The 24,709-nt window shown below is 43.8% G+C and overlaps 1 protein-coding gene across 1 annotated transcript in view; it reads right to left on the reverse strand.

The window, feature by feature from the left end:
- Nucleotides 1-9,126: 9,126 nt before the first annotated feature.
- The window catches only part of LOC130116604 (3-methyl-2-oxobutanoate dehydrogenase [lipoamide] kinase, mitochondrial-like), a 103,347-nt gene continuing 87,764 nt past the window's right edge, over nucleotides 9,127-24,709 (reverse strand). Inside the window, exons 10-11 of the mRNA XM_056284566.1 lie at nucleotides 18,515-18,670; nucleotides 9,127-11,864 (exon numbers count right to left, since the gene is read on the reverse strand). Coding sequence (XP_056140541.1) covers nucleotides 11,720-11,864; nucleotides 18,515-18,670 — 301 coding nt within the window. The 3' untranslated portion in view covers nucleotides 9,127-11,719. The remainder of the gene's footprint in view (nucleotides 11,865-18,514; nucleotides 18,671-24,709) is intronic.

A 24,709-nucleotide genomic window follows, 5' to 3' on the forward strand; every position in this document is an offset into this window, starting at 1 on the left:
CCAGTCACAGTGCCAACATTCAAAGTTCCGACTCTCACCTCCACATGCCTACCTTCCTCCTCTCTACCTGCCTCTGGACATGCCTTCCCCCTCTCCTTCTCCTTCGCCGAACAGTAGCATAGTTTCCACCGGCACCCTGCTGGTTAACAGTTTCGGTGGCGGTCGTTGGTGACCCGGGCCTCGACCGGTCCGTATGGAAATCTTATTTATGAGCCGCATATTTGATTTGGCAAAGATTTTACGCCGGATGCCCTTCCTGACGCAACCCTCCCCATTTGTCCGGGCTTGGGACCGGCACTAAGAATGCACTTGTGCATCCTCAGTGGCTGGGTTGGCGTGTATACCCAGTGCTAGGCCGAAATAAATGTTAACTTTACGGACGAATGAATACACAGCGGGGTGTCAGCTCTGTTCTTACCGGAATCAAACATAGAAAGAGGGACTCTATTGACAGATGCACTATTATATACGTACAGACCACATGTCAATCTCAGTGCATTTCATTGGCTGTTGTCATTGTTCGTCACACAGTACCCGTATGTACTCATGACGTTTTCCTGTGTTAATACGAAAATAAAGATTTATTTCTACAATTGAGAGGACACATTTTGTCAACAGGGATGCTTTAACTGTGCACTATCCCTCGTGCCTTTCAGTACATGGAGAGATGTCTCCCCCCCCCCTCACTCTGCTCTATGCTGGACTGTTACAGTGCGTAATCAGATGTTCTTAGCATTTTAGCAGTATCCACGAGCAGCAATATATTCCATTCATTTGCGTGCGATAAATGTGCAATGAGATGGAACCGTTGGTCATCAGATCCGGCGGCCAAATTGTGTAACTTGTTCTCTCAGTCTTTCTTTCTTTTCTTTTTTTTAAAATTCCCCCCCTTTTCTCCGAAATTGTGGCCAATTACCCTGTTTTCCGAGCTGTCCCGGTTGCTGCTCCACCTCCTCTGCCGAGCCGGGGACGGCTGCAGACTACCACATGCCTCCTACAATACATGTGGAGTCGCCAGCCGCTACTTTTCACCTAACAGAAAGGAGTTTAGCCAGTGGAACATAGTACGTGGGAGGACCACGCTATTCCCCCCAGTTCCCCCTTGCCCCTGAACAGACGCCCTGATCGACCAGGCGCTAGTGCAGCGACCAGCACACATACCCACATCCAGCTTCCCACTCACAGACAAGGCCAACTGACCCTTCGCTAAGCCCCGCCCTAGAACAGCCACTGTCCAGTCCTACGTTAGTAACCTGTACTAAGCAGGGGAGGCCTGGCAAGCTATCGAGGAAATGCCTGAAGCGGTGCGCTTACGGTATCTGCAAATCAGACAGCAGATATCCTAAAAGTTTGGAGGGTGGGGTCGTATTTTGGACTTTTCCTAAGCCTAAAACACAAGAGGAAAAATGTCGAATGCGGATCAAACAGTGTGGAAGAACTCACTCACAGCTGAATCCATCGAGGATAAACAAAAACACATTTGTTTGCTCAAAGGTAAGCTTGCTAACGTTAGCTAGCCTAGCTAGCTAGGTTAGCTATCTAGTACTAACAATGCTCGTTACATTTTAGTCCGGTTCCACCAAACCTTATACCTAACTTTGTATGTTATGAGTTATGTTATCATCTCAGTGCCCCAAACTCTTCCAACATCTCAATCAACAACATCTTTTCAAATGTAGAGAAGTTGCTAGCTAACGTTACATCTGACAACCCTAGTCTCTTATACAGACGCCGATAGTGCTGCTAGCTAGCTAGCTAGTTCAGAGAAAGGGGAAGTATCATAGCAAATTTAGCACATAAAAGAAACTAGCTGGTAACGTTGGTTGCGAAGGTATGCGTGCTCTTAACTATCAACTGTTATCTTTTAGCATTTTGCGAATGGACAGCCTACACCTGAATATCCGAATCCCATAGCTGCTATCCCTGCAACTGTCCAAAGGAAGGAACAGTATGGAGGTTGCCGAAAGCCTCCAACAAAAACGTGACGAGCAATCAAAGTAACATTAACAATTTTATTGAGTTTGAAAGGACATGACATTTCTTTCTACCACGCAGTTTACACACAACTTTTAATTTCATAGATTGATCAAGGAATATGTACATGAATGCATTTGGATTGCTAGGCTACTGAATGAATGCATTTAATTTTGTATCAAAACCCACCCCAGGATTCCCGCTTTCTGTCTGTTTAAAATGTTAAATACAGCATTTATTAATTAATTTGTGTTTTTGTTTCTAACTAAATGATTGTCAAACTGAACTTTTTTACAGAACCAGAAGTGAGGAACAGGACAGCCAAATCCAGTTGCTTGGGAAGGAACTTCATGCATACACTACAAATGCATTAACCGCAGAGTGTCTAAACAACAGTCATGTACCTGAGTACTTCCACTACTGCGCCTGTGATCAGTTCAACAGCTTATGTGAATTTTTCAAACTACCCAATGATCCCATCACTCCACAAACAAACATTCATCTCTCTTACAAAATGCCAGACATCGAGATCCAAAAACTTCCCGTGCGTAGTCAGTTTTTACTCACACTAATGAAACTAAGACAAAATTTTGACCACAAAGATTTAGCATTTAGATTTCAGATTCGTGTACAGTGTCAGCACACTGATAAACTCCTGGGTAGACTACATGTATGACAGACTCGGCCAACTGTCCATTTGGCTGCATAGAGATGTGATTTCACAGAACATGCCTGTTAACTTTAAAGAGGAATTCCCAAATACATTTGCAATTCTGGACTGCACAGAACTGAAAACACAGAAGCCAAGCTCATTACTGTTGCAGAGTCAAACCTATTCAACCTACAAGTCCTCCAACACACTGAAGTCACTAGTTGCTTATGACCCACGAGGTGCAGTTATGTATGTGTCTGCCCCCATTCACTGGATCTATTTCAGACAAAGCGATCTTTAATCAGTGTAATATCATAGAGCTACTGCAGGGTTGTATTCAGTGTGGCTACCTTAAAGTTGGAGATGGATTAATGACCGACAAAGGTTTTCTGATTGAAAAAGAAGTGGAAGAGATTGGTCTCAGACTGAACATTCCACCTTTTGCTAGATCCAACCGTCAGATGCCACATGCAGATGTTGAGATGACCAAAAAAATCGCTAAACACAGAGTTCATGTGGAAAGGGCAATTGCCAAAATTAAAAAGTTTAAGATTGTTTCTGGTAGAATACCAATGTCCCGACTTTCCAACATAAATCAGATATGGTACGTGGTTAGCATACTGTCCAACTTCCAACCACACATCATCAAAGACCAGTGATCAGGAGGCGCCCTGGTGGCTAAGGGTCCCCTCCTCTCGTACCTTTCTGTCTACAAGGTATTACTGTCCTATAATACAGGTACATGTCCATTACATCCTTTTTCATGTTTCTTTAGTCATATTAGTCCTATGTAATATTGTATGATACTAACCTACTTGAAATTACTTGTACACTATTGCCTTATGTAACAAATGACTTTTGGATACAAAATAAATACTTATGTTGACTCAGTCAAATCCTTTTTCGTTTACCTGTTGGCTCAAACCACTTCCAAGGGGGTACATGTTTTCCCCTGTAGTTATATTGATAGGCGGTCTGTTAGCCAAGTAGCTGATGGGTGCTCCCGTCTGCCGCCTCAGTAGTGCCAAGTCCTCGTCCGTTATTGAGGGGGTCTTTGGAAAATAATATGAAAACGTTATTAATATCAATATGGACTACTGCTGAATATGTAAAGTATGTCATTTCGAGGGGAATATGACAGGTCATTCCAGGTAGTCAGTGACAATCCAGTTAACTTACCTGCTCTCGGTGTAGTGACAGTCAACTGGTCTCCGCTTTCGATCCTGTCTAGCTTTTGCGACCACCACCAATGATACGGGCACAGCCTTTATTTTACCACCTCTTGGTTTGTGCCATTGTTGTGGCAAACTTGTGCAGGACTTAGCTGACTCTTCTGTTCTTGCCTTTATAAGATCCAGTGTATGGATCAAGCCCACGATGTGTGAGCAATATCCTGGTGCACTTTAAACAAACGGGAAAGTGCATGTGAGCTCCCCTGATCCAGCTGGCTAGCCTGGCTAGCTAAAACATAGCCTAATGTTAGCTAGATCAGAAAGCTAGCTGGTAGGCTATATGGACTCATAACTAAATGTCAGCTTAAAATACAACTTAAAATACAACTATCTATATTGTCTTACCCTGCTGTTCACAAGCATTGTTGTTCATTTATCTCCTTGTCCTTAACGTGAATAGTTAAGACGTGGGGTGCCTGTGTCTTATATTGGGACCTGTAGGCCTCGATTTTAATTTCCCCTTCATTCACACGCTGACAAATTATACCATGGATGTAGCTTTCAAATGCATATTGCAAGCCTTTCTGTCTACTTCTCTCTGATATCTCCTTGCTTTTCCAGAAATTGGATGCCAATTCACCTGGAATATCTGTCACTGACATGACAGTAAACGCCATGTTTAAATTTCGCGGACGGACGATAGCTTGCCAGGTGTAGCAACAGCAACCAAGGGGGGCGGGACATCGCGAAGGGTGAATTGTGTCTGTGGGGACGCGCAACCAAGCTGGAGGTAACACGGGGATTCCAACCGGCTATCTCCGTGTTGGTAGGCAACAGAAAAGACCGCGACGCTACCCGGACGCCCCTCACTCGGTCTTTCTAATTGGATCACTCAGTCACTTATGCTGTGTTTCATTCATGGATGTATCCCTGTTTTATCCATCCATGTCTTTAAATATCTATGGTTTCTTTAGTTGTTTCATTTCCCGTCGTTAGCTTCCCCTAAGCCTTTGGTAATACATAACAACATATACATCACATGGAAGGCACTTTTTATTTTTATTTTGACTTGTGACTTGGAAAGCAGAGGAAAATTGGGCGGGGAGGGGTGGAGGAGATAAGTGGAAGGCATCTGCCCTTGTGGACTTTAAGCCCAAACTGCAATGGATCGACCGCCACTTAGGCGTAATAATAATAATAATAATAATAATAAGGTTAGGGTTTGTGGAAGACCCCAAGCGCACGACACCAGACAGAGATGGGGTTAGCCGAAAACTGGCGTACTTTATTCCTTACGCGTACAAATAGTCAAACACCGGAAAGCAATGAGCGACAAGAAAAACGGAAAGTCCACGGGGAAAAACTCGCGGGTAATCCAAGACGGGAACACGGCAGGATACTTCCACGGGGAAACTTTGCAAGGGAAAGCATAAACCAAGGGCTGGGGTGAGTTCGGAGAGAAAAGGACCGTGAGGGAAGAGTAGCCGCTACTGCGAGGAGGGGACGATCAGGCGGCGTGGAGGGACGTGTCTCGGGGTGGGATGGCAGCGCAACGCCTGCCTGACCACGGTCTCGATGCCCCAGGTAACCACGCCAACCACTCTGGCCTCAGGAAGGATGGGAGTCGGCTCCTCTGTAGCTCGCTCCCTCCTCGGGTGTTGTCGGGACAGGGAGTCTGCCTTCGTGTTGCGGGACCCGGGGCGATAAGTCAGCGTGAAGTCAAACCGACTGAGGAAGCTGGCCCACCGTGCCTGCCGACCATTGAGGCGCTTGGTTGCCCGGATGAATGTCAAGTTCTTATGATCAGTCCAGATGGTGAACGGCTGTTCCGCCCCCTCCAGCCAATGGCGCCACTCCTCCAGAGCAGCCACCACTGCCAGCAGCTCGCGGTTCCCGACATCGTAGTTCTCCTCGGCGGGGAGGAACCGACGAGAGAAGAAGGCGCATGGGTGGACCTTCTGGTCAGACGCTGACCGCTGGGAGAGGACAGCCCCCAACCCGGTGTCCGAAGCGTCCACCTCTACGATGAACTGCCTCTTGGGGTCGGGGTGGAGCAGGACCGGGGCACTGGTGAACCTCTCCTTGAGGGACTGGAACGCAGAGCGGGCAGCCAGGGACCAGATGAATGGCTGGGAGGGGTAGGTCAGCCTGGTGAGAGGTTCTGCCACGCGGCTGTAGTTCCGGATGAATCCCTGATAGAAATTCGCAAACCCGAGGAAGCTCTGTAATTCCTTCCGTGATGTGGGATCGGGCCAGTCCACCACAGCCTGGCTCTTGCGGGGGTCGGCCCGGGTCTGTCCCCTCTCAACGACGAAGCCCAGGTAGTCAACGGAAGGGGAATGGAACCGGCACTTCTCTGCCTTGACGAAGAGCTTGTTCCGGAGGAGACATTCGAGTACCCGGCGGACATGCTGGACATGTTCCTCGAGGGTCCTGGAGAAGATGAGGATGTCATCGAGGTAGACCAACACAAACTCGTCGAGCATGTCGTGGAGAATGTCATTCATGAGAGCCTGGAATGCCGCCGGGGCGTTGGTGAGGCCGAACGGCATGACCAGGTACTCATAATGACCCCGGGGCGTCTTAAAGGCTGTCTTCCACACGTCCCCCTTCCGGATCCGGACCAGATGATAGGCACACCGGAGGTCCAGCTTAATGAAGACTGTAGCCTGGGTGAGGGGCTCAAGGGTGGAACTCATGAGAGGAAGGGGGTACTTGTTTTTGACGGTTATCTCATTGAGTTGGCGATAGTCAATGCAGGGTCGGAGGCCCCCGTCCTTCTTCTTCACGAAAAAGAATCCAGCTGCCACCAGGGAGGACGAGGGCCGAATGAGCCCCGCTGCCAAGGACTCGGCGATGTACTCGTCCATCGCAGCCTTCTCAGGGATGGTCAGACTGTACAGACGACTGCTGGGAAGGGGTGCCCCAGAGTGGAGGTCGATAGCACAGTCATAAGACCGATGAGGAGGAAGAGATTGGGCCCGGGTCTTGCTGAAAACCTCACCTAACTCATGGTACTCAGGGGGAACAGAGGAGAGGTCGGGAGGCGGGGTACTAGGGGCATGTCGGGGGGATGGGGTGGGAGCAGCCTGGAGACATTGGGCATGACAGGAGGAGCTCCACTTCATGATGGTACCGGAGGCCCAGGCGATGTGTGGCTCATGCTGCACGAACCAGGGGCACCCTAGGATCACAGGGACTAACGGGGACTGGATGATGTAGAACCGAAGTCTCTCCACATGGTTACCTGCTATGGTGAGAGAGACAGGGTGGGTGCGTTGGGTGACAGGGAAAATGTATGGCTTAAGTTGACCAATGGGTACGCGTTTCTTTGTCTAAGGAAAAGGCAATATAAGGGAGGTGACTCCTTTGGTCAGTGAGAATGCACGGATGGCCCCATTGGGGTCTGACTTGTGTTTCTCCGTATGGTACAGTGGGAAAATGCAGGGAGGTGCTCTCCTATACTATTTGTCTTGTCTTGTCTTGTCTTGTACAATACTAATTGTGTTATCATCAACCATCTTGTAATTTTTTCTGAGTCCAGAGTGTTTGCAGGTAAGTTTCCACGACATATTTGGAGGTTCCACCAAGATGCTAGTCTGCTGACCTTTTCTTGACGCGTTGACCGGTCCACATACGGGACAGTCCTGGGAGACTGAGGAAATCCCGAGCCCAATAATAAGTTGTTTTTTTTAAAAAATTTTTATAGATGTCTGCGGTCATCATTTCAGGAAATGGGATGGCAGTTAAGTGATCTACATTTTTGAAAACCTTTTGGTGGGTTACAGAAAATTGATTGACGCATGATTAATTTGTGGACATTGCATTACTCTTCCAAATTCTAAAAAAAAAGAGAAAAAGGGTTTAGTTTAAAAACACGCATTGATAATTGTTGAGGTTTTGTTGTGTGTGATGATGTTATACAAACTTAGCACAAAAAGTAAGGAAATTTGTGTTTGGTAGATTATTTCTTTGTTGTAACAATGCTTCTTGGCAATAAATCTTATATCAGGCACCTGATTGTCAGCACCTGGGGTACCAGAAGCTCAAAACAAGAGTCAATAGCAACAGCAAAATAATGTAACGATCACGGATGAAAAGGCTCGGTAGCCCTTGGCTAGCGGGTCGGACCCTTTAGTCGACTGGTTAACATTGTCGCCCGCGGTGCGGGATATCCTCGTTCGCGCCCCGGCTGCGGCGGTTCCTGTGGTTGTCCCCCGCATTCGCTACATTAGTGTCAGAAGTGGGATGCGCGCGGACGCGCCTCCCGAAGGAGGGGGGTAGGGTAACGTGCATGGAGAAGTAGACACGTTAGCCCTTGGCTAACGGGTCGGACCCTTTAGTCGAGCGGTTAGCGATGTCCCCCGCCGTACAGGAGATCTAGCTTCGCGTCCCGGCTGCGGCAGTTCCTGTGGTTGTCCCCCGAATTCACTACAATAAGCTGTTTGGCATTTGCAGAGAAGATTTGGCAAATTTTTCATGAGCGCAACCCACATACTCAGCTCTGCTTCTCATCCCACAAATGCATGTTGCTTACAAATGTGGCCCCATTTAAAAGGAAAATAAACAGACTTTCCAACGGTATAAGATTTATTGCCAAGAAGCATTGTTACAACAAAGAAATAATCTACCAAACACAAATTTTACTTTTTGTGCCAAGTATAGATACTCTAAGCTTAGAGGGGGAACTTCCTACCTTTTGGAGACAAGAAGGGAGGAAATGTGCCTATAGGGAGAATGAGAGTGGGAGAGAATCTACATAAGGAATTAAAGTGATCTTAGTAAGTTAGTGAGTAAAATAAGAGATCTAAATGAGAGCAATTCAGTGATCCTATTTAATAACTTTGATCTTGTTAAGTGAGTTTTGTTCCTATATTTGTGTCTTCACCAGTGTAACTCCAACTGAATTTTGTGTCCAGATGAACTGATTCACCCCTCTGGGATTTCCTTACCTGTATTACTGAGCATGCATCAAAATTGTTGATATATTTAGCATTTTTTCTCAAGAAAATTTAGTACACTTGGCCCGAATTTAATTTGTTTATACAAGGGCGTGATACGTACTTACTACCTTCGGCTGCTCCCGTTAGGGGTCGCCACAGCGGATCGTCCATATCCAAAACTTACCAATTAAGTAATTTTCAGGCTTTTGTTTTTAATTTGTTCAGAAAACATCTACATAACAAGAAGTAATTGTAAAGGTGTAAAAAAAACACTTAAATATATTTTAATTTGACTTTGTAACACAGTAAAACAAAGGAATGGGGAGTCAGTACTCTCAGAAGCCACTGTACATGTAATAACGCACTACTGACGCTGGCTTTTTGGTTGAACTAAATTTATTTTGTATGACCATGAAAACTCATTTGAGACAAAAGTTGCATTTATAAGAAAACATCTCCATTCCAACCATGGTGAGTTTATTGACGACTAAAAAATTTCTAAATCCAAAGTGAAATACCTGGAAGAAACCAAGTAAAAAAAATAAAATAAAATAAAAATAAAAAAATTGACCAATTATCTATGTCAGCACCTCCATGTCCGTAACAGTCCAATAGTTTGACAGTAAAAGGAATTTGTATTAACATTTCCCTTCAGTTGAAAAATTCATCACAAACACTTCCAATACCCCAGTCTACTAAAATGTTTAATCTTCTCTTTACGTTTCAAAAATAATGTGGAAATACACTGTAACAGTTTTACAATCTTAATGTACCAAGATGGATGATGTAGATTTTTTTAAAGTCTGTCTACATTTTTCTTTCAGGTCAGCAGAGAACAGACTGTACATTAAATGCTTCTGGAGTTAAAATAGTTTCCTCCCAAAGCCATGCTTGTCATATAGTCACTGTAAGTTATTTTAACCTGTCAGACTGTCAGCCTGAAGACATCTCCAAAATGAGAGCTGCTCATCTGCTAAAGGGTCTTGGTAGTGAAAGCAAAACCAGTCCGTTGGCTAATGGGTGGTGTTTATTCCTCATGATGCTTTTCTAGAAAAGTATCATGAGGAATAACCCCGTTATTTACAGACCCCATAGAAGGCACAAGGAACACTCTGGTGTGCAGAGTCCCTGTGGTGAAACCTGCTCAGAACATCTCCAGCACCATCAACCACCACTTCATGTGGGGGCCCTACATATTTTCATTTTAGAGTTCTTTATAGTCCATCAAATCCAAAATTGTTTTTGACTCATTAGTTTTTAACATCTCAGTCTATTAAGAACATTGATAATTAGAAAGCAATGATTCTCAGTGGAAAAGATGAAAACTGAGGAACTTTGAGAGCCTGTTCTTCACAATATCTTGTGTTTTCTGAGAGATTATATTTCATACCAGGATTAAAACAACTCGAGGTTTTCAATTTCCTAGCCTTGCTCAAAAGTTACTGCACACCGTTTCACTTCAAAAGAAAGTGAATTCGAGCAGTTGGGTGACTAACAGACAGCAGGCCTGGTTGGGGAGTGATCTACACGGTCTCGGAGAGCGCTGGTGATGAAACAATTTGAGGTGTGACGAAGAATTTTCTGACTTTCTTTCTTTGGAAGTGTTTAATTTACACCAGTGATAATGGTTTCAGGTCCATCTATGTCAGCTCTCCCGGAATGTAATCTGATAAGAAAAAAAAGTACAAAGTGGGCAAAAAAAACAAAACCAAACAAACCATGAAACATGAACAGGTTACTATGTTAAAAACAACAGCAGTTACATAAATAAGCAAAACTGAAGATAATCCATACCATTACTAGTATATCATACTCTGAAAGTGGCTATTAAGTTTAGAAACACTATGATTGATGCAAAAACAAAGCGTATTATAAATGTGTGTGAACTGCTGCAAAGCAACACAAAGATAAAGTGTGTAAAAGTCTGCCTACAGCTGAAGGACCAGCATCATACAGTAAGGCATCTTTTCTCCTCACCCTGCCTGAGAACATCCTGGAAGTCATGATGAACGAAGACTTCCACTAATGTTCAGCCCTGTGTAACTTTACTCTTGGGACAGAAAAAAAACGATTAACGGACATTCTGTCGTTTGGCAGTTTGTTTTGTAAATGTGTTCAACTTAAGTTGTGACCACATTGTAACCAACCCCAGCATCACCATGTCAAGTAAAATCAGACAAGTTATCTCCGATGCTTGGTGTACTGCAGTCCTGGTAGAGAATAATGGCACTATATGACAAGCTAATAAGCTTGGAAATAAGGAAACCAAAATGTATCTCTACTTATTTTTTTTTAGAGCCATCAACAAAGCTGTTAAACCCTTATTTCATACAACAAGGTGCTACAGCAAGCTCACAAGATTTTATAAGGTAGCTAGAGTACTGTAATACTATGATCATATGAAAGTATTATAGAAACAGTGTGGCTTTGACCCCCCCAAAAAAAAAAAAAAAAAAACTTTAGGCAAGGCCACTGGAGTGTAAGGGACATCCTCACCAGCTTCATCCGAGCTCTTCATCCTCACCAGCTTCATCTGAGCTCTTCCCATTTTTAAAAAGTGATGCAACCAGTAACTGAAAGTTTAAACAAATGAAGTTCTTCAAGGCTGAATTTCTTTTTCTCTCCTTTCTTACTCCTTACTTCACTAAAACAAGTACTTACCACCACACACCTCTCTTCTAGTGCCTAACATTCAAGAGTTCACAAAATCCATACAAATTCATGAGGACATGCAACAGGTATAAATCATAACAGATAACAGAAAGCCGCCGTTGCTTACAAAGAGTGTGGGGCAAGAAAGGGGGATGTTTACGATAATTTGGGAGCCTCCTAATCACATGTCAGCCATCATTTTGTGGGCAGAGAACTATTGAAGTCCATACTAGCTATGGAAAGGTCATTGTTTCCTGGTGGGAAACTTTATCAAATCAGTGTCTTGTTCCTTTGCAGGGTCTCTGAAGCTGAGCCGCAGGCGTGCTTCACACACGGAAGCTTTCTCCCTTGCCATCGATGTGACGCAGGCGCAAGTAGACGTCAGTGCCAATGCCCTGCATAGACTGAATGGAAACAGAGCCACCAAGGTATTCAGCATAAGCCCTGGACGTAGGCAGACCGAAGCCAAACCTGCAAGGCCACAAAGACAGAGAGGAGGCATCACATGAATTAATTATGTACTGCTGCTCCTTCAGGAGAGTCGATCAGAGAAAGTGAAATAACCTTCTTTGACTTTCAACAAGTCAAAATTTAATACAGGATATCAATAAAATTAAATTTTGAAGAATGGCACACTTTTGTTATGAAGATGCAAGATTTTTTTCTGACCCCCCCCCCCTTTTCTCCCCAATTGTATCCAGCCAATTACACCACTCTTCTGAGCTGTCCCGGTCACTGCTCCACCCCCTCTGTTGATCCGGGGAGGGCTGAAGACTACCACATGCCTCCTCCGATACATGTGGAGTCGCCAGCCGCTTCTTTTCACCTGACAGTGAGGAGTTTTGCCAGGGGGACGTAGCACGTGGGAGGATCATGTTATTCCCCCACTTCCCCAAACAGACTGACCAGAGGAGGTGCTCGTGCAGCAACCAGGACACATACCCACATCCGGCTTCCCACCTGCAGACATGGCCAATTGTGTCTGTAGGGACACCCAACCAAGCCGGAGGTAACATGGGGATTTGAACCAGCGATCCCTGTGTTGGTAGGCAACGGAATAGACCACTACGCTACCCAGACGCCAGATGCAACATTTTTTTAATGATCAAATACTGAAATCTGAACTATTGAAACCTCTATACAACCAAATCCTATTCCAAGTAACTAACTTTAAAACTAACTTTGTAATAACACGATCTACTTTGCATGTTGGAGCAAATTTGTGACCTAAATCTGAACCAAGCCCACAATGTTTCCTCTGACACAGGATGGAGTTGGTTGATGGACCATTGAAGATCCTCAGGACCACAGAATCCACCACTGCTAAAATGTACTCAATGTTTTATCAGTGGCAACTTGAGGCACATTTATCATTCATTTAACATCAGCAATAAAAACGGCATGACTTCAATGATAAAATAGGCAACAGGAGGAACAAGTCACAAAAATGTAATAAACAGTGCGTTTTGCTGTTTTATTTATCATGCTTGATTATGCAAATAATAGCGCGCCACACTTTAAGCATTACCATAAAGTTGATCGAGCCATTTCAAATTATAGATGTCCATTAACCATTATTCCAGTTTATATAATGAGTGTACACAACAACTTCACCTACTTGTCCCTACATTTAAGGAGATGACATCAGGCAATGCAGTCATAAATCTCTGTAAACCTAGTTCCAAATGGCTATGTTGGCTACCAAGCTTGACAACCACTATGAGTGCCAGCGTTAAGTATCTCAGTAGGGTTGTCAAGTGGACACCTTCCTTCACTGTTGTTTTGTTTAATTAGGTCCATGACACCTCAAGAATGCTAAATAGTTAATTCTGGCATTTCAGAACCATTCCCCTCCATACCAATGTCTAACGCCCTCCATTACCACTATCCTGCAAATTGATTTGAACAACCATCACCAGCACCACATGGACTTGCCCAGTGACTAACTCCACTTGGCACCTTTAACGTATGCTCTGGGACACCAGAGGGTAGACAAAGGGTAGAGAATTAGAGACCGATTTCCAAACTTTCTTTTTTATCCAAAAATCCTTGAAAAAATAGTTGCAGACCAAATCCTGCAGCTGACTGAGGGTCATAACATTTTCGATAAATTTCAATCCGGCTTTCATCACAAGCATAGTACTGAGACTGCATTACTAAGCGTGTTCAATGACATTCTTATGCATGCTGACAAAGGTGAATACTCTATTCTTATTCTCCTAGATTTAACTGCTGCCTTTGATACCATCGATCACACCATCTTACTTGATGGGTTGGAGAACTGGGTTGGCATTTCTGGTACAGCATTAAATTGGTTTCGCTCTTATCTGACTAATGGATATTTTAATGTTTGTATTAACAATCTTGCGTCGTCATCAGCTCCACTACTGTGTGGAGTCCCTCAGAGGTCTGTCCTTGGGCCAATCCTCTTCTCTTTACACATGCTTCCTCTGGTTCATTTGTTTAGTCACTTTCAAGACATCATACTACTGTTATGCTGATCATACTCAGATCTATTTCTCTGCCGAATGCAATAACCTGAATCAACTGTCCTCCCTCCATGACTGCTTAGCTGCTGCCAAAGACTGGATGTCTCTTAATTTCCTCCTTCTAAACCCCGACAAAACTGCAGTTCTTTTAATTGGTCCTGAGAACTTTCCCATTGCAGTTGATCAGTTTATTGGTCCACTTCATTCAAACATCAAACCTACTGCTAAAAATCTTCGTATCATCTTTGACCAGAATGTCTTTTGAGCACCATGTTACCAAGCTTGTCAAATTGTTTTCTTCAGCTAAGAAATATTACAAAAAAAGAAGAAAAAAATAAATAAATATGTTGTCTTTTAAGGATATCGAAATATTAATTCACACGTTGACTTTCTTCCATCTAGATTACTGTAACTCCTTCTACTCTGGCCTCAACCAAGCTACTTTATATCATCTACAGTTGATTCAGAATGCAGTATCTCCTTTCTCTTCTTCTGTGTGTGTGAATGGTGTGATGTGAGTTTCTCTTGTGTACATGTGTAGTCTGTCCTCCTGTCAGGTCTACATGGTGATGGTGGTCACGTGGCTCAGGTCCTGGGCTGTTCCAGTGGCATCTGGACACTGCTTAGCATCCACCTTGTCACATGCTTCATATATTTTATAATTCCATTATAATTTTGTGATCCTCTTCCAATGTTGTATTCTGTAAATTGTGTACAGACAACATCCATTGCATTGTCTTGGGAAAGAGATCCTTCCTCTTTTATGCTCCCTGATGTTTCTTCCTATTTTTTCTCCCTGTTAAAGGGGATTTTTTTAAGGAGTTGTTCCTTATCTAATGCGAGGGTCTAAGGACAGGATGTTGTATTTCTATGAAGTACACTGAGGCAAATTTGTAATTTGTGATAATGGGCTATACAAATAAAGTTGACTTGACTTCAGTTATAACTTCTCATCCGAAGGACGGCACAGTGTCCCCGTCACCGCACTTGGGCACTGGGATTTTTTGTTGCTTTAGTAGCACCAGAGCGAAGACTTCCCCCTACTGGTCCACCAACACCACTTCCAGCAGCAACTCAGCTTCCCCAGCAGGTCTCCCATCCAAGTACTAGCAAAGCCCATACCTGTTCAGCTTCCGTCATTTGGCAGAGCCAGGGTACACATTGGTATGGCTGCCTGTAGTTACCACAGAGGTATAAAGTTAATCAACCACAGCATGACGATATGGAAGTAGTGGAAGCTAGGTTAAGAGGAGAGGTGATGATTAGCAAACAGCAGTATGGTTTCATGCCATGAAAGAGCACAACAGATGCAAGGTTTGCTTTGAGAATGTTGATGGAGAAGTACAGGGAAAGTCAGAAGGAGTTACATTGTCTGTGGATTTAGAGAAAGCATATGACAGGGTGCCGAGAGAGGAGGTGTGGTATTGTGTGAGGAAGTTTGGAGTGGCAGAGAAGTACTATGTAGGAGTGGTGCAGGATATGTATGAGAGCAGTGAGACAGTGGTGAGGTGTGTGGTTGGAATGACAAATGGGTTCAAGATGGAGATGGGATTACATTAAGGATTGGCTCTGAGCCTTTTCTTGTTTGCAATGGTGATGGACAGGTTGACGGACAAGATCATGCAGCAGTCCCCGTGGACTATGGTGTTCGCAGATGACATTGTGATCTGTAGTAAGAGTAGGGAGTAGGTTGAGGAGAGTCTGAAGAGGTGGAGATATGCACTGTAGAGAAGAGGTATGAAACTCAGTAAGATGGAATAGTTACATGTTAATGAGAGGGAGGACAGTGGAATGGTGAGGATGCAAGTAGAGGTGACGAAGGTGGATGAGTTTAAATACTTGGGGTCACTGTTCAAAGTGCGAAAGAGAGGTGAAGAAGAGAGTCCAGGCAGGGTGGAGTAGGTAGAGAAGAGTGTCAGGAGTGACTTTCGACAGAAGGCTACCAGCAAGAGTTAAAGGGAAGGTTTACAAGATGGTAGTGAGACCAGCTATGTTGTATGGTTTGGAGATGGTGGCACTGACGAAAAGACAGGAGGTGGAGCTGGAGGTAGCAGTGTTGAAGATACCAAGATTTTTGTTGGGAGTGATGAAGAAGGACAGGATTAGGTATGAGTATATTAGAGGGGAAACCCAGGTTGGACGGTTTGGAGACAAAGCAAGAGAGGCCAGACTGAGATGGTTTGGACATGTGTGGAGGAGAGATGCTGGGTATATTGGGAGAAGGATGCTGAATATGGAGCTGCCAGGGAAGAGGAAAAGAGGAAGGCTAAAGAAGGTTTATGGATGTGGTGAGGGAGGACATCCAGGTGGCTGGTATGACAGAGGAAGATGCAGAAGACAGGAAGAGATGGAAATGGATGATCCGCTGTGGCAACCCCTAATAGCGGCAGCCAAAAGTAGTAGAAGTAGATTTACAAAATTAACAAAAGTAAAAATACACTATGTAATCTCACTAGGTGTACCTAACTAACTATAAAAAGCAGTGTGTGTGTGTGAGAGAGAGAGAGAGAGAGAGAAAGAGAAGGAGAGGGGAGTGTTTGTGTGTGTGAGAAAAAGAGAAAGGAGTGTGTGAGACTCCAGTACAGTAGTTGGTGGCGGTAATGCACCTTTAAGCTGGTTTGCCAACCACCAGTAAACACGAAAGAAGAAGAAAAGAAGTAGTAGTAGTAGTAATAGTGGTAGTAGTGAGCGTGTGTGCTCAAGTGGGCGCACGTAGTGTGCACCAAGAAGAATGTGTGTTTCTTTTTCCTACCCCGTGTGGTCAGAAAAAAAGGAGTTTGTAAAATGGGATCTTTGAGTTTCCTCTCCGTGTGCAGTAAATGTTCAAGGCCAATACAAAATATGTGGATGTAATCCAAGTAGGAAGACGTCCAAGTTAGGAAGAGGATGGTTAGTTTGAATGCAAGACCCTCTGTCTAAGGCGTAGCTAAATTCATGTATGGCATGGCGGAGCCAACTAAATACCTAACCATGAAAAGATATCATGACAATACATTTCAGTGAACAACCACCTCAACAAATGAACAGCAATAAAGTTAAGCAGCCCAACATGTAGCCATATAAAGTTATTCTATGCTTCCTAGAGTTGCCCTGTCACCAGTCCATAAAAAAATAAATAAAAAAAGGGGGGAGGTGTTCCTTGGTGTTCGCTGGTGATTCTGATGTTTGTTGATGAGCCAGGTTGGGCCAAGTCTGTGGTTCCGATGTTAGTTGCGGTCTTTGCAGTGCAGTGCAGGTCAGAGGAAACCGGTCGTTCCTTTGTTCTCCCAGAGAGTCTGCGGGTCATCTCTGCTTCAACTCGCTTCGCTGCTCCCGGTGATTGTAGTTAGCCGACTTCTGTTGCAGCTGCTCGCACTAAATAAACGTGTTTGCTCTCAGTTAATGGTGGCTAACAAGGGATCTTAGGCAGCCTCTTGCATTTCTGCCATAAGGCCATGGTCACACATGCGCAAAATTAACATTGGCGAATATTCGCCTCCCCATCCACTTATATTCTATGCAAGCTAAGGGGAAAATAAAACATTTGCTTCCGGTGGTCACTGGGAAGATTACCCTTGCATCCAATCATGCTGCAGTAGGTGGGATGATGGGCAGAGATGTGCCGTTCATTCAATGTTTTCACATCCAAGGTGCTGCGAACGGGCGGAGTATCTTTCCCGCTCTCTGTAATGTCAGCAGAGGTGAGCGGGGAGTTATGGGTATTGTAGTCTACAGGCAGGGCAGCCCCTACAGAGCCCTGACCTCAACTCCACTGAACATCTTTGGTATGAATTGGAATGCCAACTGCAAGCCAAGCCTTATCACTCAACATCAATGCCCAACCCCACAAATGTTCCTGCAGTTGAATGGGAGTGAATCCCCACAGCCATGTTCCGAAATCTAGTGGAAAGCCTTCCCAGAAGATTGGAGGCTGTTAAAGCAGCGGGGTGGGGGGAACTCCATATTCATGCCCATGGTTTTGGAATGAGATGTTCAACAAGCACATGTTGAACCAGCTGAAAATGCCATTACCAGCTGTGTGTGATGTTCAGGTGTCCACATACTTTTGGCCATGTAGTGTATCCATTTATCATGTTAACCAAGACTAGCTGTGATTCAAACACAAAAGAATACCACCAGTTTCATTTTTTGCTAAACATATCACATAAATAATGGCATCTGATAAATTAAGACATTTCCCCACTCTACATTATATTCAGGTTATATTCAATTATGTCCAAGCAGTACATGAGTAGATGAAAAGCTTATCTGAAAATGATCCAAGGTAATCGTTTCTTCATTTGTCATAATAAATATTACGTGCATATCTATGTCATCAGCAAAGCTTTAGTTGGCAGTTTTTCAGAACACCTAACATCCCCATCCTCTTATTTTTAAAGTATCAGTGTACACTGAGTTGTGGCACTGGACTTAGATATTAACAGAAGGAAATGTAGTTGAATTGCTGTCAATTTTAAAAATTTTTTGATATACTCTATTGATCCACGTAGGGAAATTATGCTCTGCATTTAACTCACCCTAGCTGTGTAGCTAGGAGCAGAGTTAACCCAGTTCAGATTGAAACTACGTATATTTGCTAAATAAGATTTCAATTTTAAGTATGTAGAACTTAATGCTATGCCATTCTCTTACCCATGCATAGGGCCAGACTGGGGACCGCTGTTGGTGATGTTGTTGAAGAGGTTGCTCATACGGGGGTCCTGGGCGCTTTCCTCAGCAGTGCTGAAGTGATAGTCCATCACCTTGTTTATTATATTGTGAGGGATACCACCACCACGGTCTGAAATCCTGACAAAAGATCACAAGATATACGTCACAAATGTATTCTTTCATTCTGTTTATCTGCTTATTTTAATTCTGGGATGAAGGGAGAGTTGGTGGAAGACACCATGGACAAATGGTTAGTGCGTTCCAAAGCCCACACACACGTTGACTCACATACCATTCACACAAATGGTAATTGTACAAGTAAGTCATTCATTGGACAAAATCCTTAATTCTCACAAGCCAATGTGTAAACAGTCTTGCTTTTCTCGTTTCCATTACAAAATGACAAACAAAAATGTTACGGGGATCGCCGGTTCGAATCCCCGTGTTACCTCCGGCTTGGTCGGGCGTCCCTACAGACACAATTGGCCATGTCTGTGGGTAGGAAGCCGGATGTGGGTATGTGTCCTGGTTGCTACACTAGCGCCTCCTCTGGTCAGTTGGGGCACCTGTTCGAGGGGGATCTGGGGGGACTAGCGTGATCCTCCCACATGCGAAGTCCCCCTGGTGAAACTCCTCACTTTCAAGTGCAAAGAAGCGGCTGGTGACTCCGCATGCATCGGAGGAGGCATGTGGTAGTCTGCAGCCTCCCCCCAGATTAGCAGAGGGGTGGAGCAGAGACCAGGACGGCTTGGAAGAGTGGGGTAATTGGCCAAGTACAATTGGGGAGAAAAAAGGGAAAAAACTGTTACAGTTCTTTAGACTTAAACTTATGGAACAACTGAAAAAATATTTGGCAACCCAACTCAAAACTTGCTAGACCATCAACAGATATGACACACAGAGTATTCATAAGTCATGACCAAGAAGTAAGGGTTGACCCTTACTTCACAACACCATATAAAAGGTACTCCAGGTACAAAGAAGACATTAAACGAACTCTTCCCGGGGCATCTACATAGCCGAATGGTTAGAGCATGTACCACATAGTCACAATGTCACGGTTTGCATCCAGCCAGCAACCTTTGTTGCATGTCACCCCCCCGCCCTGTCTTTCCTATCTACACTGCCACTGTCAATAAAAGAAGAAATGCCTAAATAAATAAATAAATTTCCTTGACCTGACTTGCTGCTTCCAGGAGAGTCTCTTCCACTAAAATGGGTGTTTCTATGTTTTTGAGTGCTTGGGTAATTTTTCTGCATTAAGTTCAAAAATATATTCATGACGTCCTCTAGTGTAAACTTTTAGGGTTTTTGCATTTGGCATGATTTACCCTTGGTGTGCCATGTTGTGAGCAACCATGATCCACACCCATACTGCACACACAGCTCCAGCCAGTTTCCATAGTACAGGAAAGGCAAAGGGAAGGGAATTACTTATTTTGGTAATGTAGGAGATTGGAGCTGGTAACGGAAAACAAACAACACATTCGTGTAGTGTTAGCTGTTCACATGGAGCTTGTAGTGCTTGCAGTGTTTCTGTTGAGTGTGTATTCTATATATATGAGAAATGGAGCTGGACAATGATGCAGATGAGTGAACACAAAATTGGCAACAGTTAAAGACAAAACTAAGACACGCCAAACGTAGTGCTGCCCTAAATCTGGACGCTTTCCCTTTTCCTGTGCCCTGAATGATGACACATTGGGATGCCAACAGCCTAGTTGAGGGCAAGTGCCACCCCACTTTAGCAATACTCACAAGCAGGACCTCAACAGCATGACATGACGCAGGTGGGCACAGGAATCTTCCATTGCGAATGTGTGATGGAAACACAACTCATCACGGCACCACTTGGCAGGCCACAGCTAAAGGGAAAAACCCTAATTGAAAGCAGCCCAAGGCCAATACCATGGTAGTTGGGTGTGGTTTGTGGTTCAGCTGGAAACAGAGCTTGGAGTGGCTCTGTCACATCAGCAACTCAATGGCAGGCGGTTAAGAATTAGACAACTGCAATCCATTTGTCATTAACCTCTATACATATTACACTGCAGTGGGCTAGGAGGAGAGAGGCTACTACACACCAGAGCTTCAAATAAGTTAAAGTTGACTGCCAAGTCTGCAGCAGAACCATTATAGAGCTGTAAATGCAGAAGAAGAAAAAGAGGATTGTGTTCCATTAAGTGTTTTTGTTGAATAATATAACTGGTGCATTCTTGTTGTTCTTTTGTGAGCCTTTCTGTCAAAAAAACATACCCGTTACCATCACATCTCTAAAAAATCCTGAGGGCTGGTATTTTAAGCATGCCTGAGCTTCACTGGGGTGTTAACACGTTTCTAAAAACAAGACAATAAACTATTTAAAGTAGGATTCTGCCACACTCAGTTGGGGCATATTTGAAAACAACCAACAGAAAGGTAAGCTCAGCTTCTTTTTTTAAACCTAGTTTAGGCAATGCACTTCTTCTTTAACTTTAATGCATACGCAGCTTTGCAACTGGACAGTGCAAAATCCACTTCAACCGAGTAGACAGTTTATTCAATTTCTCTAGAGCTGAATAAAGAAAACAGTCTTGTTTTATGAAAAGTTCTCATTTAAAACGAGAGGACAAAAAGAAAACAACTATAACATAATCCTCATCCAATGCTAGGCAGCATTGGATGGTAATCTGTAGGATGACTTTGGAGATCAAGAAGAGGAAGAGAGTGAAGGCAGAGCCAAGGATCAAATGGTTGAAGAAGGAAGATTGTTTTGTGGAGGTCTGGGAGGAGTTAAGACAGGCATTAGGTAGTGAAGAGTTGCTGGATGGCTGGGAAACTACTGCAGAAATAATGAGGGAGACAGCTACGAAGGTACTTGGTGTGTCATCTGGACAGAAGAGGGAAGACAAGGAGACTTGGTAAAGGAAGTACAGGAAAGTATATGGAGAAAGAGGTTGGCAAAGAAGTGGGATAGCCAGATGAAGAAAGTAGACCAGCATACAAGGAGATGCAAAAAAATAAAAAAATAAAGCAAAGAGAGAGGTGGGAAGGCAAAGGAAAAGGCATATGATGAGTTGTATGAGAGGTTGGATATTGAGGAAGGAGAAAAGGACTTGTACCGATTGGCTGGATAGAGGGAGCGAGCTGGGAATTTAGCTAAAATTGGGAATTTGCTAAAATGTTAGCATAATGCAGTTTATAATCAGCAAACAATGACAGATGGAGAGAAGGATGCATTCTTCCTTTTCTGATCTCGGCCTACCTGCAAACTACCGTGGCACCACACTTACAGCAATAGCAGCAAAGATATACACCAAGATGCTGCTAAACAGAGTACAGCCATCTATTAACAACATTCTTCGTAAAAATCAGAATGGATTTCGCAATAACAGACCAACAGTTGATCAAATACTGACAGTGAGGCGAATCATCGAGGGTGTAAAGGCAAAAATCTACCAACTGTAATTTTACTTTCGATTTTGCAAAGGCCTTTAATTCGATCGACCGTGATAGAATAGAGAAAATCACATGAGCTTGCTGCCTTCCACAATTAACTGTCGCAGCCGTCATAATGTTATACAAAGAAACGCGCTCAAAAGTTCACTCTCCGGATGGAGACAGAGTTTTTTGATATTGCTGCTGGCGTGTTACAAGGTGACATGCTAGCGCTATTTCTTTTTATTCTGTGTCTCGATTATGTACTAAGAACCGCCATCGACACAACCAAGGAGCTTGGCCTTACACTGAAGCCCAGCAGAAGCAGTCGACATCCTGCTCAAACCATAACTGATGTCGACTACGCAGATGATACTGCCCTTCTCGCTGACATTGAGCATGCTACCATGCTGTTGCAGTCTTGAAAATGCAGTGAAACAAGTAGGCCTCCACGTCAACGCTAGGAAAACTGAATTCATCAGCTACAACCAAGAAGGAATCAACTCCTCATCAGATGGTCATAACAAATCTGTGTCGGAATGAATTTACTTGGGAAGCAACATCGAATCCACCGAAAGAGATGTGCAGCTTCGAATTGGAAAGGCTTTGGGTGCCATCAAGGTACTTAATGTCATCTGGAGGTCCACGTTACCAGACAAACTGAAGCGGGGATTTTTTCGAGCAACAGTTGAGTCCGTTCTCACTTATGGATCATCTTCTTGGACCCTCACTAAACGGCTTGAATCCAAACTTGGTGGGGCTTTCACCAGAATGATGCATGCTAGACTAAATGTATCCTGGAAGGAGCACCCAACAAAGAATCTTCTTTATGGCACTATACCCGCCATCTCAAACACTATCTGAGAACGAAGAGTTCCATTTGCTGGTCATTGCTAGAGGAGCAAGAAATAACTTGCAAGCGACACTCTGCTTTGGTCTCCCAAATGTGGAAAGACAGGTGTGGGAAGGCCTACAAGAAATTACATCAATCAACTTGTCGAAAACACAGTATGTCCATCTGAGGATCAACCACCTGCTATGCAGTATAGAGACAGGGGGCGTGAGAGGGTCAGCTCCATCTGAGGATACTTGACCTGATGATGATGATTAGCATAATACAACATTAGTAACTGATGTCCAGAGTCCCAATCCACTATCCAGTCTAAAATGTTGCGGTTATAAATCATAATTAACTGCCATAAGAAAAAGAAGCAAAACCCAGGGGAGAGACACATGGAGCAGAAATTTACCATTTAGTAAGCATGTCGTCTGAGCCAATCAACTTGGTGAAGTCACTAAATCAGGTGCCATCTAAAAGCGAGCACCTAAGGACAAACTAAGGATAAAGGTATTTGGACCTGATCAGCCTGAAATAGTGGCCTTGAAGTTCAAAACAAAACAACATATCTACAAGAATGCACTCAGTAGAGTGCAGATCCCCACCAGACGTATCTCCCCTTCTTCGGTGCTCGGACTTAGGCCAAAAACCAGCTTAAGAGTTAAGTTCAAGTTCAACTTTATTGTAATATGTAGAGAAAAAAAACAAAGGACACAAGGCTAAAGAACACACTATCCACCCAAAAAATGAAAATAAATTATACAGCCGCAATTGGCAATTCTGGGGTTCAAGCCAACACAGACCATTAGAAGGTGAAAGCGTAAACAGCTTAATGTAAAAATATCCACTAAGTTTGGTGATGTTTGGAGAAACTGTCAAGGATTTATGGCCAAATTTGTGCCTGGCCCACGCATATGTGTGGAACTAGTGGCGCCCCCTATTGAGCAATTTCAAAATAGTTTTGGATACGCGTCTCAACATTATGTTACATATCATGTGAGTTTTGTAATTACAATTTCTGATTTATAGTCTGATTTGTGTTATACCACGCCCATTTTTGCATTTGTGGCGCCCCCTAGTGGTCAACTTGAATGAAACGTTCAGGGTATGTTTCAGATACTTATGTGGAAATATCCTGTGAGTTTTGTTAGGACTGGTCCAATGGTTGTTGATTTTGGTCTATTTATGTGCTGAGCCAAGCCCTTTTGTAGTTCATTGGTCAATATCTTGAAAACTAAATAAGATATCAATCAGCAAGATTTATAAAAAAAAATTGTAAGCCTAGCCGAAAAATGATCCACTGAAAATTTGGTAGCAATTGGACCTATGGTTCAAGTCAAAAATCTTTTTCCAAAAATTCAACATGGCGCAAAATCTAGATGGGCGGACTTTAATGGTTCTTGAAGCAAATTTGTAGTGAGGATAGAAGGATGTCTTTACAAAGCTTCATGCAGATCGGACTTCAGCATAGGAGTTATGAATTTTCAAAGTTTAAAATGTTGCCCTTAATTATAGCACCCCCATGACGGGGGCCATATTTCTTGGGTAGCACTTGCACACAACTTCCAGTCAATGGGCAAAATATCATGTCTCTATCGTTTACCATCTCACGGGACATTTCTGACTTCCAGTGTGGGAAGACGGTGGCGCGGACTCGCATTTGCGGCAGCCTCACCCAGTGCCGACTATGCAGACTCAGATCTACATCTGAGTCTGTGTCATCATGTGAATAACTTTTACGAGGATTTATGTCTATGATCGTCGATTTTGTTTGATGGCTGGGAGAGCGGGGCAAGCTAAGCTAACTGCTAGCCCATACAAACCGGCAGCTCCGATAACACCAAGATAACACCGAGGGCTGTCTGACGACGGCCTCGCCTCACGTCGATTGTGCAGTGTTTTAGTCTGCTTCTGCATCGCCGTGT

Source organism: Lampris incognitus, chromosome 8, assembly GCF_029633865.1.
Source record: "Lampris incognitus isolate fLamInc1 chromosome 8, fLamInc1.hap2, whole genome shotgun sequence".
Taxonomy (NCBI): Eukaryota; Metazoa; Chordata; class Actinopteri; order Lampriformes; family Lampridae; genus Lampris; species Lampris incognitus.